Source organism: Andrena cerasifolii, chromosome 3, assembly GCF_050908995.1.
Source record: "Andrena cerasifolii isolate SP2316 chromosome 3, iyAndCera1_principal, whole genome shotgun sequence".
Taxonomy (NCBI): Eukaryota; Metazoa; Arthropoda; class Insecta; order Hymenoptera; family Andrenidae; genus Andrena; species Andrena cerasifolii.
Window position 1 is genome coordinate 10,653,128 of NC_135120.1, and position 15,622 is coordinate 10,668,749.

The following is a 15,622-nucleotide window of genomic DNA, read 5'->3' on the forward strand; positions in this document are numbered from 1 at the left end:
CTTTGTGCCCGGGAAGAAAGGGCAGAAATCCCTGATCCACGAGATCGGCCATTAATAAATATACCTACTTGCGCGCGTGCAATTATGCGCCGAGCATATTTCTCCGATGCTCGGTTCTTAATAACGCCGATCTGTAATAGTTACCCGGCCGGACGTCTTTGAAAAGTGTGTAACCGAGCTGCCTCGATATCGAGGAGCCCGCTAATAATAAATTTTGAGCAACGACTCCGCCTGTGGTGGAGTTTGGCACGGCGAATCGCGAGACTCGCATTAAGGTACGGTGCTTGCCATCGATTTTTCCCCGTGATTAATTTATCGAGCGGCCCCCGCTGCCGATCCACGGCAATTTCACTGCAACCTCCTCCTCGCCGTCAAGTCTCATCGCGTTACTTTGCTCGTAATTTCGTGGCGGTAAATTGCTTCGATTAATGACGCGTTAATTAATCTAATTTCTTCTTTGGGGGCAATGCTGTTTGTCAGCGGTTTGAAACTGTAAATTCGCAAGGAAGACGGTCGAGCCATCTACGGCGCTCTACTTTAGGCTTTCGTGCATCCTTCAATGGGATGAATGGAAACCGAGTGAGAGATGCGAAGAGGGAGACACATACCTACTCCTTACGACCCCGACCGAGACGCATATGTTTATTTACCCACGTTTTTTTCGGCGTCCTTGCCTGCAAGCTCGAACTTATGTACTTCAACGCGTGGCTGAACAGCTGACCTACATTTTTATTTCGTTGATCACGCATATAGGGCAGGTGGAAGAGAAATAGAGAACGGGGTCAGACCCACCCAGGTGCAAACAGGTCCGAGCGCCCGAGCAAGGCCTGCGAACAATGCGCGGGGAAACAAGGAGCCGTGCCTCCCTTGGGATCGTAAGAAACATATATGTATGTCGCCTCTCATTCAATTTCTACGCCTCTACTGTTCCCCATTGGAGAATGCACGAAACGCTGAAACAGGACACCGTAGCGGTTCTCGAGCTTCCACTCTCTCTCGCTCTACCGTCAAATATGTCTCCAAAATAATATCACTCATAGCTTCGGTACTTTAAATGAAAAATATATCGATGTGAAATGGAGGTACCTATCGGAAATCCTACAAGTGATTGAACCGTAACGTTTCGACCCGCGTCGATAAAGAGATTAAGAGCAAAACGAGAAGAGACACAATCTCCGAAAGCACGGGATCGTAAAATCGATCGTGGATGTACTGCGCGTCATCGCGAAATATAAACGGCTACAATGCACCGGAGAAAAAGAGGCGAGGAATCCGCGACAATAGAAAAATCTAACATCCAGTTTCACGCTCGAAGAGGCGATAAGGAAGGAAGTGGCTCTCCGCGCAATTGTCGCGGCTTCTTGCGACTGGCGTTCGGCGAGGAAAAAGTTAATTTGAATATTCCGCCGCGGCGGTTCCGCGGCGCAGGAAGTTCGAGCGCGTATTTGAACATTTTTATGCATAAATTATGCTGCTCGTATCGAGGCGGATTTCATAAATATTAATATCGCGAAAGAAAATTCATCCTCTACCCGGTTCTACACACGGATACAAATATATTTCTACGTGCATATTACGGCGGGGCGTGCGTTAAGGTGGGGGCACAGGCTGGGTAAAAGGGAAACCTGTCCCTGGCGGAAAATTTCTGCGGTCTCGAGGATCCTTAATGCAGTAAGTGGCTGCATTAAACGAGAATCCTGTCTACGATGAAAAAAAAAATCCTCCCCCCTCCCTCGTGCCCCGGGGGGACGTTCCGTTACAGACGGATTTCCTTGCATTACCATACAGGCACGCGCGCCATATATATTTCCCCGCTATCGGGAAACGTTTGTTTAAATACCTGCTCTCGCATTCTTCTCGTTGCCATTCGTAGCGGCCTGGCTTATCTGGGAAACCTCAAACCATGACGAATGAACGCGGCATTTCAAACGATTCCCTTTAACCGACGTTAATGATGCTTCACCGATCTTCGTGAAAACCCACCCTCCTGAATCGAATTATTTATAAAAATCACAGAAAGAAGGGTACTGATGACGCGATCACGTTTAAGTTCGATTTATTTTTTTTTGTTGAAGATATCATCAAAATCGTTATTTCCTCGATCCTCTGTTTAATGTATGCATGTATGGTTCAAATCTGGCAACTCAAATTTAACCCACTTCCGACTATTCAATAGTTTCGAAACTTTGCAGGCGTGCGTAGTTGGGGTGATCGCTCTAACAGACCACGCGAGTGATGACGATCAAAGTTACCGCGTATAAGAAACTACAAGATATGCCCGAAAAAGTGGAATAATATTCACTTCTACGAGTAACGTGCTATCATACTGAAGTCTGTAAAAACTCGCCGTGCTCGAAAATCTTATTCTCCTTTGCAAGCGCACAAACACCTAACATGTTACTTGCAAATCTGTCGGAGTACCGATGCATACTAATGCAGCATTTACCACAAAATGACACTAAAAATGCAACCATAGAAATCGAGAAATGTAGGGGGACAAAATTAGCCACGGGGACGAAATTTGGGCCCTTTACCCTACGAGCGGACATTTAAAATTAAAAATAAAATTTCTTTTCGTTCAATGAAGTCATAAAGTTTTCTTTAGACAGCAGTTATTTACGACAGCGTAGTTTTCCAAGAGACACGAATAACGACTCTAATTGGTCAAGGTTATACGTGATCAAGTTGCCAATTAACGTAACGCTTCGAGCTGGCACACGTGTCTCTGGAAGCGTGTGAATTTTAGTATACAGGCTGAAGGCCGTTCTTTCAGAGTATTATCATTACAGCGAACCTACTTAATATACGCTGCATTAATTAACCCTGCAACTTTGTGTCACACAATGGTGCATCAATTTGCCTGCTGCAATATTCAATTACCAATGCGATATATCGTTAACAAGCTCCTGCTATTGTTTAAAGTCCAGTTGTTGAGCTACTCGTTAGCAACTGTATCGTTAACTGGCCGCGCGAAGGATCGCTGGAATTGTGGTTTCGCGGGGCCCAGCGTCCCGGGACGCAGCGATGGCTGATTAATCCGCCTCGCCACGGGTCCCCGGATAAACGATGAATTAAGAGAAAGGATCGGAGATCGAACTCACCCTGTGAGGCGCCCGCAGAAGTCGATGCACCGCCGCGAGCTGGTTAATTAGTGGCAAGGTCGCGCTGAAGGTGTGCACAGGCGGCCTAGGTGGCTCCGGATACGAGCTCGCATAGGCGAACGGATCGACGTCATTCAGATACTGCACACGGCACGTCAGAGACATCTCGCGGCCCCGTCTGTTTCTCGGCCGTGCAAACGGCCGATTGTCCGAGATATAGGGCCCTTTTTCCTTCGATCCAAAAGAGGTAACCACGCGCGGGCGCGCACAACCGTTGGGGGGACCCACACGCACAGGGGGCCCCTGTATCAATGTCCCGCGAGCCTCGGCGGACCGCACGACCGCTTTACGCGAACGCACGAACCAGTTCGTCGTACCGCCGATTTATTTTCATTCGAGTCGCCCGGCTACAAACGAGAAAACGAACCTTGCTCTCAATCCCTCTCCCTCTTATCTTCGGGGAGCCGCCGTTCCTTTACCTCTCGTGTCTCTTTCCTCCTCCTCGCGTTCCATTCGCGTCTATCGCGGCTCGGCGACGAAACAGAGGCTCACGTGAATACCTTGATCGCGGTGAACCGATATCTCCCCCCCCCCCCCGTTCCTCTCGCTCGCTCTGCCTCTATGCGCTTCGTTTTATGTGAATGAGAGTGGCGGCGCGCGATCGTGGAAATCGGCGGATTTATTTTCGTCAGGGCGACGGAGACTCGCAACACGGGGATAGAAAGTTCTAGCGACCGCTTCTTTTATCTTTTGGAGAAAACTCGCTCGAGTCGTAACGCGAAAACCGTTGGAAATGCTGTTTCCTTGGCGCGGACGTTTGGGGGCTTGGGAACGCGGGCACACCGGAATGGAAGGCACATATACTCGATATTTCTGTACGCGTGAAAGTGACAATGTCGGAACCGTAGCAACCTTTGACTCCGGGCGACGTCCCGCTGAATAAGAAACCGCGTCATTTTCAGCCGGTCGACGGCCTCTAGATTTTCCTTTCACTCGTCTGTCGGCTTCCCGACCGAAAGTGGAAATACTGGTGGGAGTAATTTTCATTACTCGCCGCCAAGGTCAGTGGCGACTCGAAATCTCTCGAATCCATCTATCTTGCTGTACGATATTAATGGGTGATTACACGTTCCACTGAGAAAACACTTTAAGAACGCAAACTGTCGATGTTTGTCACGAGACGCCGCCATATTGTCTGCGAGACCGCCAAAACTAACGAGTCGAATGCGCAGATGATTGGATTCTCGCCTGGTTCTGCGCATATGCACTGTATCGTCACATGGCGAGCAAAAATTTCTCGAACGTAATCAAATCCATTGAGATAACTATATAAACACAACTACGCGTACAGTACTAAAATTAATTGAACCTATCTTACGCTCGAAGAAAAGGAACTTGGAATTCCAATGGACCGCGCATGACGCGAAGCCTGTACACGACATCCGCGGAGCAACAATGCGGCGCTAAAGCGCGCGCATGACTTGGTCCGCGTCACGAAAATGGAGGAAACAATGCTATACCGGTTCCCGTGTTTCCGTGCGCCAAGTCTCCCGTCCTCGGGCCAGCAACGGAGTCCGCTCGAGGACCGAGGCAATCGCGAGAAAATCACCGCTCGAGTGGAATAAATTTACGAAGTGTCAATTATCCACGCATGCCGACCCGTCTCGTCATCCTCTCTCGTATTCGCATTGTTCTTGCCCGTTGCATTGGGCTAGCTCTTCTGCGAACCGGCTCGACCAACAGAAAAAGCGAGAGAAAGAGAGAGAGAGAGAGTGAGAGAGAGAGAGAAGCGCAGGGAACAACGGAGAAGCCGAGGGGGCGCGAGAGAGATGAATAGAACGCGAGCGAGGCGACAGAATGGGAAGGAGAAAGAGGGAAACCACGAGCAGAGGAAGAAGGGAAATGAGGGGGAGGGAGGTAGAAGGGAAAACGAGTCTGCGCCGTGGCACGAATGTGATCGTGCCCGTGGTCGACGAAAGATTCACGATCGAGATGCGATCGTAACGTAAGATCGTGCCTAAGAAGATTTCCAAACTCGTCCGAATCGACCGTTGAGCCTGTTTCCTCGCCAGGCCCCACTAACGGTGCCACCTTTTCTTTCTTTTCAATGAAACCCCACCGTGGCCATGGCTTTCTCCGTTTCGCTATGCAAGTCGATTTTCAGTCGGAACCTGCCAGTTCTCCTCCAAAAATCCGCGGAATGCCAGTCGCATTCCACGCCGTTTCCGCGAAGCGGCCGACGAGGTAAACAATACGAACGCGATTCCGTGGTTTAAACAGTCTCGGAGTAATCGAAGGAAGCTTGAGAAATACGAATATGTCCCCTAGCGATTGAACAGAGACGAGCTGACAGATTCAAAGGGGATTCCTACGCAAGAGAGGATGACGTTACAGAAAACACGGCGGTTGCGAAGGTGAACGGGAGAAACAAAAACGAGACAGCTCGGAGCAGCGAACCGGACCTATCGTTGCCATACCAACTAACCTAACCTCCAAAATAAATAACAGGTCGCCAAGGGAGCGGGAGATCGAACGAGTTGAGACACGTTCCACGGAATTATTCTAACGAGATACCGAGCACAGCGTCTTTATGGTCGTACGGTCTACAGAGTTTAAACGTCCGCGTCAATGTCACTTTCAATTGTACCTCCGGTTTGTGGCTTGCGCGTCTCTTTGCTTATTACGCCAGTCGGTCAGCTCTCGAGCGTCTGCGCTACTGGTCCCTCGATCGTAGCATTCGATTTTCGTGGCGTCTGGATCGCGAGCCGGGTACGCGAGGGAGGTATGCATGTGTACATGTACGTGTAAACGTAGCGCTCGAAGCTGGAGTCTGCGCGACAAAAACCCACCTGGAGTGAGCACGGACCGACACGCGCGCTTCCCGCGCACGGAAACGCGCGTCACTTTTGATCGCGACCGCGGACGACACTTTCGTTAAGAGACACGCGTGTGTGCAAGGGCGCGAGCACGGGACGGCACGGAATCGCGGAACCGGTGAGGAGGAACAGACAGGAAAGAACGATCGAACGCACAACCAACAACGTGCCTTACCTCGCGAGCGGCCGCCGCGACACTGAACGCCGCGGACACCTGTCGCCACTGAGGCGACAGTGGCGCCGTCACTCGGCCAACCCCCTCCCTATTCTGTCCCGCGTTCAAAGAGCACCCCGCGAAATTAACACAGATATAAGAAAACGGTATACATCTGTAGGTTTCGACGAGGTTTTACGATAGTTCACACTTTCGTGGATACTGTTTCAAAATGGGGAAAAATGTGCTGGCGAATTATCGCCCCGCTCGAACGATGTAATTAGTTAGGGAAGACTATGTTTATTATACTGCTACACGAAATAGTATCAGAGCAATCATTAGGACTGATAGGTATTAAGGTCTATAAGAGATAAGTTGAAATTATAGACTACTTCGTAAACGAGAAACAAAGATTGAGGGAATTACACTCCCCTGGGCACGCGCAATTTATGGGTGGACCAAAAAAAGAGAATTTCAGACAGGCACTGTAGCTGGAAACGAATCTGAAAACAGAGTGGGTACATTTTCCGCAACGATGGCCTGAGCAAACGTGCAAACACGGGGCGGCTGGTTGCTTTGTGGCCAACCGAGGTCCGGCAATATTGTCGTCAAGCAAACTTTATCCGACCATTCGGAACTAGCCCGTTTCCCTTAGCCAGTTGAAGGTGCCTCTTTATCCCGTCTCTACGTTTCCCTTTTTCGATTTTCCGCGAAGATAGCCGAAACTTTCGCCAGGGAACAGAGCGGACCGTAGGGCGGCTGTTCGCCGGCACGGTCGTTTCCAGGGGTGGTGAGGGTTTCGAGGACGTGGCGCGGGGGACTACGAGGAGCCAAATGGAACGGCAGGGATGGTAATTGTGCGGTGAAAAAATAATCAGCTGGCGCAGCACGTAGAGCGTAATCGTAAGTGCGGCTGTGCTCATTGTTGTCTCGGTACTGCGAGACCCCACGAGGGTGACAAGCTCACAAAAGGGGCTGCTGGACCCATAGAAACGTGACGGGAGGTAATGGCGCGTGTGGGAGGGTGCCGCCGCCGCGATAAAATTCTATAGCGTGTCGGGGAAATATGAGTGACTCGAGAATCGAGCACGGAGAAGACAAAGGATTCGTTTTACGCCAGCTGATTCCTGTTTTATAAACAATTTCGAAAGTGACTGACGCCCTCTATAGGTGTCGATAGTGGACAGAATCTTGAATCAGATATTTTATTATTGAAATATAGAATTCGTTCTGGAAAAACATAATTTCTCTGCCCTGCGTGGCTTTCGCGGTAAATTCGGAGAATTATATGCTGAAATATTTCCTGTCACGTAGTTGAGAGGCCGATGCACCGCGACGCGAGGGAAAAGGGTTGCAAGGGGAGGGGAAGTGACTCCAGAAGACCCCTTTGTTGATAGCACTTTGCTTGCAAAATGGAAAAAAGAAGAGGGAGTCTGGGGCAAAGAAGAGGGTCTCTTTGGTACATCCCTCATGCGAAACAATAATGTCGCGCGCACTACCACTCCTCCTAATGTCGTCTACCCTCGGCTCGTCTTTGTCCGTCTGGCTGTTTTCGAGTTCGCGTCGCCCTATCCACGGTTACTCTGCGCGACTCTCCTTCAACTACTAATCGCGAAATGAATGGCACGCGGATAACAAACGCGAGGAATCGCGCAGCTGGAAAGTTTCGGGGGAACGGAAGAAGCGCGAGCTTCATCCATTTCTTCGCGCCGTATTTCGCACAAGACAATGAAGCGCCAGAATATGACGCTTCGTTCTTGGTAATATTAAATTCGAGAGGAAGGAGGGCACCTCCTGATGCAGGTAAAAGCAAGGGAAACAATGCAGACTCACCGGAATGTATCCATCGGGCTGAGGTCTCTCGTTGTCCCTGAAGAAAACGTTTGGATTACGATCAAACCCCGTGGAATTTTAGGCATTCACACTCGATTATCGATACGAAACATACCGATGCCGTCGCTGTATCACTGGCGTCTGCGGCGTGCTGTCGTGTATGATCACCTGGGTGGCGTCGATTTCCTCGCATTCTGAACTGTCTTCCGAGGAATCTGCGGCGAACAAAAAGGATCGTATCCGCGATTATAATTAAAGACACCATTCGCTAGCGACCAACTAAAGCGGTGCCTTCGAGTGCTCCAGATGCTCCAATATTCGTCACAACTAATTCGATTCTAGGTTCCTCGGAACGCGCGCAGCAATTACGAACTAGCCAAATTTATGGTTCGTTATTTCTCCTCGCCCTGTAACCTAAATTCCCTTTCATCAAGGAAATTGCAATCACCGAAATCTGTTCGTACGAACTACGACCTAATCCTATCAGCGCCCCTTTCAGCAGTGTGTGCGCGCCCACGATTCAGTACCCATCCATTGGGCATACCACAATCCCCAAAAGGAAGGATCCCAATGATTCTCTTCAAAGGGACGGTATAGAATGCTGTCGTTAACAGGGACCAGCTTCCAACTATTCTAAACCCGATACTGACCGTACTCGATACAGCCGGTAATTCGACTAGCGCACGATGTAACCACGAACGCGTTCGCGGTCGATTACAGATCGCCTGTAAATTCGTTCGGGACTCACCCTCCTCGATGGGCTCGCGTTTACGGATCCGAGACAAGACGGGGCTGGGGCACAGGGTGGCCGTATCGCCCAGCAGGTCGTCGATGTTGGTGTGCTCGCCGATGAACAACGGTAACGTGGAGGGTCGTTTCCTTGGCGACGATCTTCGTGGTGCCGGCTGCACGTTGTCGTAAGGCGAATCCCGCCCGCCATAATTGTCTGGCGGATCCGGAGGATTTTCCACCTAAAAAGTGGATACACCTCCTTGTAGCAAGGTAACTGCTGTGCAATCGGCGGGTAACTTCGATACACTCTTTAATTATTTATAGGGAATGTGTTTTAGATAGTGGTACCTACAGTGGTGAAGATGATTCGATATGAAAAGGTGACTCCGAAGTGTAGAATAAAATTAGAATCTTTAATCTTTATCACTCCATCAAGTTTAAGCTAATAAATGAAATTCTTCGAACAAGAGAGGCTTATCTCATTGCGCAGCTTTCGAAATCAGTAAAGACCAAGAGGCAATCGAGTGTACGGACACTTGATAAAATACTCCAACACATTTCTTTCTATAGACTGTATTTACACCCCCAATAAATCCGTGTAATTTTAATGCAAATCTCGCGTACCGTTATCTTTACGAAGCATCGATGTTCTATATCAAACTGAGATAATTGAGAACACGCTTGTATAATACTTTGTTGAATGATAAGAAACGATAAGAGAACGTAATCTGACGTTGGCCGACGTTCCTGGATTCTCGGCGACCTCTCGGAGCGACCACTTGATTTCTTAATCAAGGGGCAAAGGCTTAATCCGACCACGGACTTGGTTTTCTCGCCGGTGTAAGCACGCGAGCTTAAAAGATTTATCGCGTCGCTGTATTATCAGATTGGGGCGGCGGCGGCTCGTCAGTTAGGGACCGTTAAATGAATAATGCACGATATATGATCACTTTACCCCTTCAGGACTGGCGCGATCCCCGAGCGGCTCGTCGACCGGCGGAGGCGGAAACTCGATAGGGAATCTAGAGAGGCTTCTCTTCGCGTATATCTCAGGTTCAGGGTTAACGCCAATATCGATTCTCTCGAACGACTCGGACGAGTCGGAGGTGCTGTTAGAAGTTTCCACGGGAATCTTGATGACACCGTCAGGAACGTTCGAGGAGCTGTCCATCCACCATGCTTTCTCACCAGACTCGATATGCCTGAGTTTATTCGCGCCTCTCCCATACGATTGGCTATCGTCCACCTCGTCCTTGTGATTCTTAGCGCTCTGACCAGCGATCCCCGTCACCGGAATCACTTCGATTCCTTCAGGTACGTTTTCAGGGTCGTCGCTCATCCACCAAGCTCGTTCCCCAGATTGCTGGTGCTTGATCCGATTTCTCTTGTCGCTGGACCGCGTGCTGCACCGGCTGGACCCTCGTTTCGAAATGGAAGACACCGTGGAGGATTGCCTCCTCGGCTCCTCCGACGGAACGTTGTCGTTTGCATCCAGCCACCAAGACCTTTCCCCGGACTCTTGCCTCCACACCGTCGAACTCGATGACTTTTTCGCCCCCTCCGAGGGGACGCTGTCGTTCCCGTCCAGCCATCGGGCTCTGTCTCCAGAGTCGTGCCTCGAAACGGTCGAGTAAGATTGTTTCTTCGTCTCCTCCGAGGGAACGGTATCGTTCGAATCTAACCACCAGCCTTTCTCCTCCGATTCTTGTCGCGAAATCGTTGACGATTGTTTCCTCGCGTCCTCCGAGGCTGCGCTGTCGTTCGAATCCAACCACCAGCTTCGTTCCTCCGAATCTTGCCTGCACACTTTGTATTTAAATTTGCCTGGGAACATATAATTAGGGGAGGTTGCTTCTGTAAACGAATCGATTTGCATAACTTGCCTGCCATTGAAATTGCGCACTTAAAGTGACAGAATGGTGGAAACAATATTCCTCCGAATTTCGTAAAAAAAGAACATAGAAATTTTTCTTATCTTATAATCGTAGGAAGTTGAAGCTTGTTTAGCAATCGACCAATATTCTCCACGTAAGTGGAAAGAAAGGGTTACCTTTGAGTCCGCGCATCGACTCTGTTCAAACTCTAAGAATACAAACACTGACTCACCATCGTCAGGTAGCGTACCGCTGACGGTCGTTTCTTGGCTAATATCGTCGGTACACACGCTTCTAGCTTCGACACCTTCGGGAACGTTGTCGGCGTTCGGATCCATCCACCAGGGCTGCTCGCCGGAATAGTTCCGCCTGATCCTCGCGCAACTTTGCCTCCTATCGTCACTCTTCTCCGAGTTCGTCAGGCTCTTCGAGACGCACTTCGATCCCGTGTTGTGCTCCGACCTCTTAACATCCGCGCTTTCCTCGTTGGAGTCCAGCCAACCACCTGATTTACCTGAATCGCCGGATTCCTGATGCTTATTCTTGAAAAGATTCGTCACTGGCGCGAGGGCCCTCATCAGGAACGATTTAGCCTCGTCGGCCTTCCCGGAACGATCGCTCCTCGATCTCGGACTAGATGGTGGCCTGGGTGGTTTGTCCATGGTAAGAGACATCTCGTCGGCCGACGACGCCAGAACGCTAGTCCTGGAGGATCCAGCGCTTATCTTGCCTCTCTTCTCGGAGAAAAGGGACTCGGAGGTTCGTCTCCTCCGACGCCTCGATTCGGGTCTCGTCTGCCTATTGCCATCGTCCTCCTCCTCGCTGCTCGACGAATTAGAGGTGCTCGACTCGCTGTTACCGCTGGAACTTGAGCTTCCGTCCTCCTTGCACCTCCTTCCTAACGGCGATTTCGAGCTGCTCCTCGTTTTTACGGCCCTCGACGAGCCACTCGAATCGCTCTTGCTCGTCGTAGCCTTCGACCCGCTGGAGGGCATTCTCAGCCTCGATCTGCTCGACTTTACGGAACTGGGGGATCCCGACGGGGCCGTCTGATGAATGGGTTCGGAGTTCGGTTCGGACTGCGAATCTTGAGAGCTGACGGACATGCTCCGCTGGTTCTTCTTCTTCCTAGCGTACTTGGACTGCGATGGGTCGCCGTTCTCCATATTCAGCGTCGACTTGCGGAAATCCTTGTTGACGTACTTGACGGGCACGGCGCACTTGGACGCGACCGCGGATGTCACATCGGTCTTCGGCACAGGTGGTTTGCCACGAGCGTCCGGCGAACCGCCCTGCCTCAGATTCACTGGCGACGCGCTCGAGCCGCCAGTCGACTTCCCAGTCGCCTTTATTTTTGCACCCTGACTCGTCACCGAACTGGCTGACGACGATTTCGATCTGCCAATTGGCACATTTACAGCGGATCCGTCTGACGAGTCTGCACGCGTCATTTGACGCGGCAGATTCCTCGAGGAGCCGCAGCGAGACTGGGGTGTCGTGGATCGGCTCTGCGGTGAACTACTGTTCGATCAGAAAATACGGAAAGAGACATGAAAGTGAGGGTTTGATCGTAGAGAGTCTTAGTAATAGGCGAACTTAAAGAAATAGAATTAATTCCCGTAGGCTAAGGAAGAATTGGCCAAAAAGCTAGCTTCACTTTCAAGTCTCTGTTTGGCTTTAGTGATACCGACTACGTCTATATACTGAATTCAATGGAACGTGATATGTACCTTTGATGAGGCTCCTTTCCAGACGAAGTGTTATACCGTTTCGAGGGGGCGATATCTTCACCCTGCTCGTGGCAATATCCCTCTACTATCCTGGCAGGTTCGTCGAGTCTGGACAATGAGCTGGCGTCGGACTTGGGCATCGAACTTCTCCTTTCTCGCAGCCCGTCCGACTTTGACGAAGAACCCGACGAGGACTTCGCGATCTTCGCTTCATTCTTCGTCGAGGCACGACCTAATCTCGGTATAGACGGTCTCCTTTGATTACAACCCTCGTTCTTGGACGCCGAACTTTCTTTACCGCTGTGCGCCTCTTCGCTCCTGGAGCTGCTTTCCCGGGAGTTTTGCGACTTTGCGACAATGGTGGAATGCTGCGGCGAGCCCTCCCTTTTCAAACCCGAGGAGTCGCCGTTGAAAGTCTTGGGGCTACCGAAACGATCGCTTTTCGCTTCGCTCTTCCCAGTGGGGGACGATCGAGGCTCGCCGCTCTGTACTTTCGCGTCTGCTTGATCTCTGCTCGAGTTCTCCTGTCCCGTGCTCGCAGGCATCTTCGAAGCGGAGTCTGTTTTCGCGATTGAAGGATCGCCGCTGCCTCTCTGATACCCTAAACCACCGAATACTTTGGCATTCTGCTCGCTTTGATTCCTGTTGCCGTGGATCTCTTGACTAGAACTAGGCGACACTTTCGACGCTGCGTCGCTCCTCGAAGGGATAGAGCTGTCGTTCGTCCTGGTGAACGCGAAACTGTTCACCCTAGAATTCGTCGCGTTGCCATTGCCGTTGAACCCTCTACCGTATACGGGAGTCCCGCTCGGATTCGACGACGAGAATTTGTCCAGATACGAAGACCAAGGCGAGCCGGAGATCCTTCCACCGCCTCCGAATCGCGAGAATCTCGACGTGTCCTCCACCCTGTCGCACTGGGCCTCTTGGTCTTTCGATTCCGCTTTCCTTCGGCCGCGGGTGACTTCCTTCTGATGCGCGATGCCCATGTCAGCCCTCCTGCTTCTCACGAACGACGATGAAGCTGGCGGACTGGGCGACGTGCCTCTCGTTACCATGGTTAAAGTCACCGTCTCGGTGTCCTGAAGTCTGCTGTCAACTTCGAGGTCTTCGGGCTTAGCGAGGGCCGCGAACGGCTCTTGGCTCGGCTCCTTTCCCGACTTGGTTTTCGCTGCGTCCTCGTCCTTCAAGCTCGCTGGCATAGGCTTACTGCCTGAAGTTCGGAACCTGTCCGATCCGGAGTAGCTTATGGCCGAAGGAACTCGGTCGTTGCTGCTTCTCGATGAAAGGAACCGGGAGCTAGTTGTCGAGCCGAATCTCGATGAGAGCGGCGCTGAACTCGATTCCGAAGCGCCTATAAACAGTTGTTTCGAACGAGTGACAGCCTTTCCAGTTACTTTTCGATACTCTATTGAGTAAAAATGTATGTTAAAGTTGTAGGGAAGGTCTAAGAATTCTTTACATCCTATGCAACAATAAAGCGAGGAAACCACGGGAAATTTAGATACTCCAAGAAGAGAAACAAAATATTCACTATAATGAAACCTGATATGAAGATGAACTGATATGTAATGAAATTCTAGCAATATTCCAGTGGACTAACAACGTATATTTAACTTACTGGAGGCACCTGATCGACCGTAGGAGGACGCCCTCGAGTACACCCTGAAGGAGCTGGATTTCCCGACGCTGACCTCGGGGCTAGGCTCGCGGGAACTTCTCCCCGAGTTGGGGCGTAATCCACGGTACGAGACCGGCGGATGATCGCTTCTCTCTTTCTTCTCGATTCGACTTTCGTTTCCATAACTCCGCGCCAAGCCTGATCCGGGATAGGTGCTGGATCCGTATCGAGATACTCCGTCAGGCTCTCGGCTCTTCTCGCGAGAAGTGGCGCGGTTATATCTGTCCAAGACGGAGGCAGGCCTCTCGGAAGTTTTAGCAGCTGGGAACGAGTACTTCTCGAACAAGGTGGATCTGGTGCTGGATAATGGACTCTTCGCCCTTACGTCCTCCGACGATGACCTTCCAGGGTGCAGTCTACTTTTATCGGGTTCTTTGGCACCTGAAAGGCAATACCGTTTTCACGCGGTCTGGCGCGTTCGAAGATGCATGGTGCGAACATGATAACACGGTTAAGCGTGGGCGAATGTTTCTGAAAGCTCCATCACCGTGGAATACGTTTTCAGAGAAATCTTTTGCGGTAGATTCCTCTGGACCTTGCAGATTCATACCGGTACATTTATTCGACTTTTTTCTTTGGAATTGCGTAGCGTGATTAATTGTAAGGGAGACCGGGGCTAGTTGATACGTTATTCTGTTTTCAATTTTTTTTCATTTTTATTTGAATTAATTACTGAATAACAAATATGCTACAATATACTTTGGTCCTTCCTCTTTAATATATAATAAGCGAAAACTTGAGAAAGTACGTACAAAATGAATGAAAAAATGTTATTCGGACGATCAATTTGGATGTATCAAAACAATTTACTTTTTCTCTATATAATCGAAAACAGTTAAAAAAACGATTGTTAACGTCAAGGTACACAGGCGTACGCTGCATCGTAGTAAAAAATTGAACAATAAACTTCACATATCTCGCTCAAACGGAGTTACATATAAACGGTGTGGAGATAATTCGTCTGTATCAACCTGCCCCTGTATCAACTAGCCCTGGTCTCCCCTAGCTGCAATTTGGAATGAAACGCCGAATAACTTACAGGAATACTTGAAGAGAGGTTTCTCCTCAGTCTTGTCTTTCTTCAAAAACGCGTTCCCGTATCCAGAAACCCTCTCCTTGCCAGGAACTCGACTGGAACTCGAGCCAATAGATGAATAGCTGTTTCTGCAGCTCGGCAGACTGCTTCCTGTAGAAGTGCTTCTCCCATAAGTCCCGCCGCCGATGCCGACGTTGGCCCTGGATCGGTAAGCACCAGTGTCACCCTGCAAACCGGGAATCGAATCGATTAGTTGCTAACATTACAGACCCGTCGGTGTAAACTGTATCCTTTACGAAAGATACTCCTACGTGTCTGTGGGGAAAGTAAGCGTTTAACCGATTTCTATTTGCGCAACGAAGACCATCTTGAATGTCTACTTTCCTTCAAAGTCTGCCTATCGCGTCCGTGATTCCCTGTATGCAGGAAAGGACAGCTGCGTTCCTTTTTGTCCCTTCACTTTTACTCGCGATTTTATTCTCCCGATCAGGGAGCATTTATCCGGGGCACCGTTACTCGGCCGTCGATCGCTCGAAGTCGATCTCCGCGAGTCGGAGCGTGTGCCGGAAATGTCCTCGGCTCGATCGTTGTCCGGCGAACAGCAG

At 50.2% G+C, this 15,622-nt stretch overlaps 2 protein-coding genes across 3 annotated transcripts in view; both read right to left on the minus strand.

The window, feature by feature from the left end:
* Fhos (Formin homology 2 domain containing) overlaps positions 1–3,416 on the minus strand; it is a 170,332-nt gene extending 166,916 nt beyond the window's left edge. For both annotated transcript variants that reach the window (XM_076808747.1, XM_076808748.1), the window contains exon 1: positions 3,102–3,416. In XM_076808747.1, coding sequence (XP_076664862.1) covers positions 3,102–3,266 — 165 coding nt within the window. In that variant the 5' untranslated portion in view covers positions 3,267–3,416. The remainder of the gene's footprint in view (positions 1–3,101) is intronic.
* The window catches only part of LOC143367193 (uncharacterized), a 32,568-nt gene continuing 20,317 nt past the window's right edge, over positions 3,372–15,622 (minus strand). The window contains 10 exon segments of the mRNA XM_076808818.1: positions 3,372–3,508; positions 6,134–6,269; positions 7,966–8,001; positions 8,080–8,179; positions 8,713–8,935; positions 9,652–10,520; positions 10,803–12,091; positions 12,301–13,654; positions 13,922–14,362; positions 15,021–15,243. Coding sequence (XP_076664933.1) covers positions 6,149–6,269; positions 7,966–8,001; positions 8,080–8,179; positions 8,713–8,935; positions 9,652–10,520; positions 10,803–12,091; positions 12,301–13,654; positions 13,922–14,362; positions 15,021–15,243 — 4,656 coding nt within the window. The 3' untranslated portion in view covers positions 3,372–3,508; positions 6,134–6,148.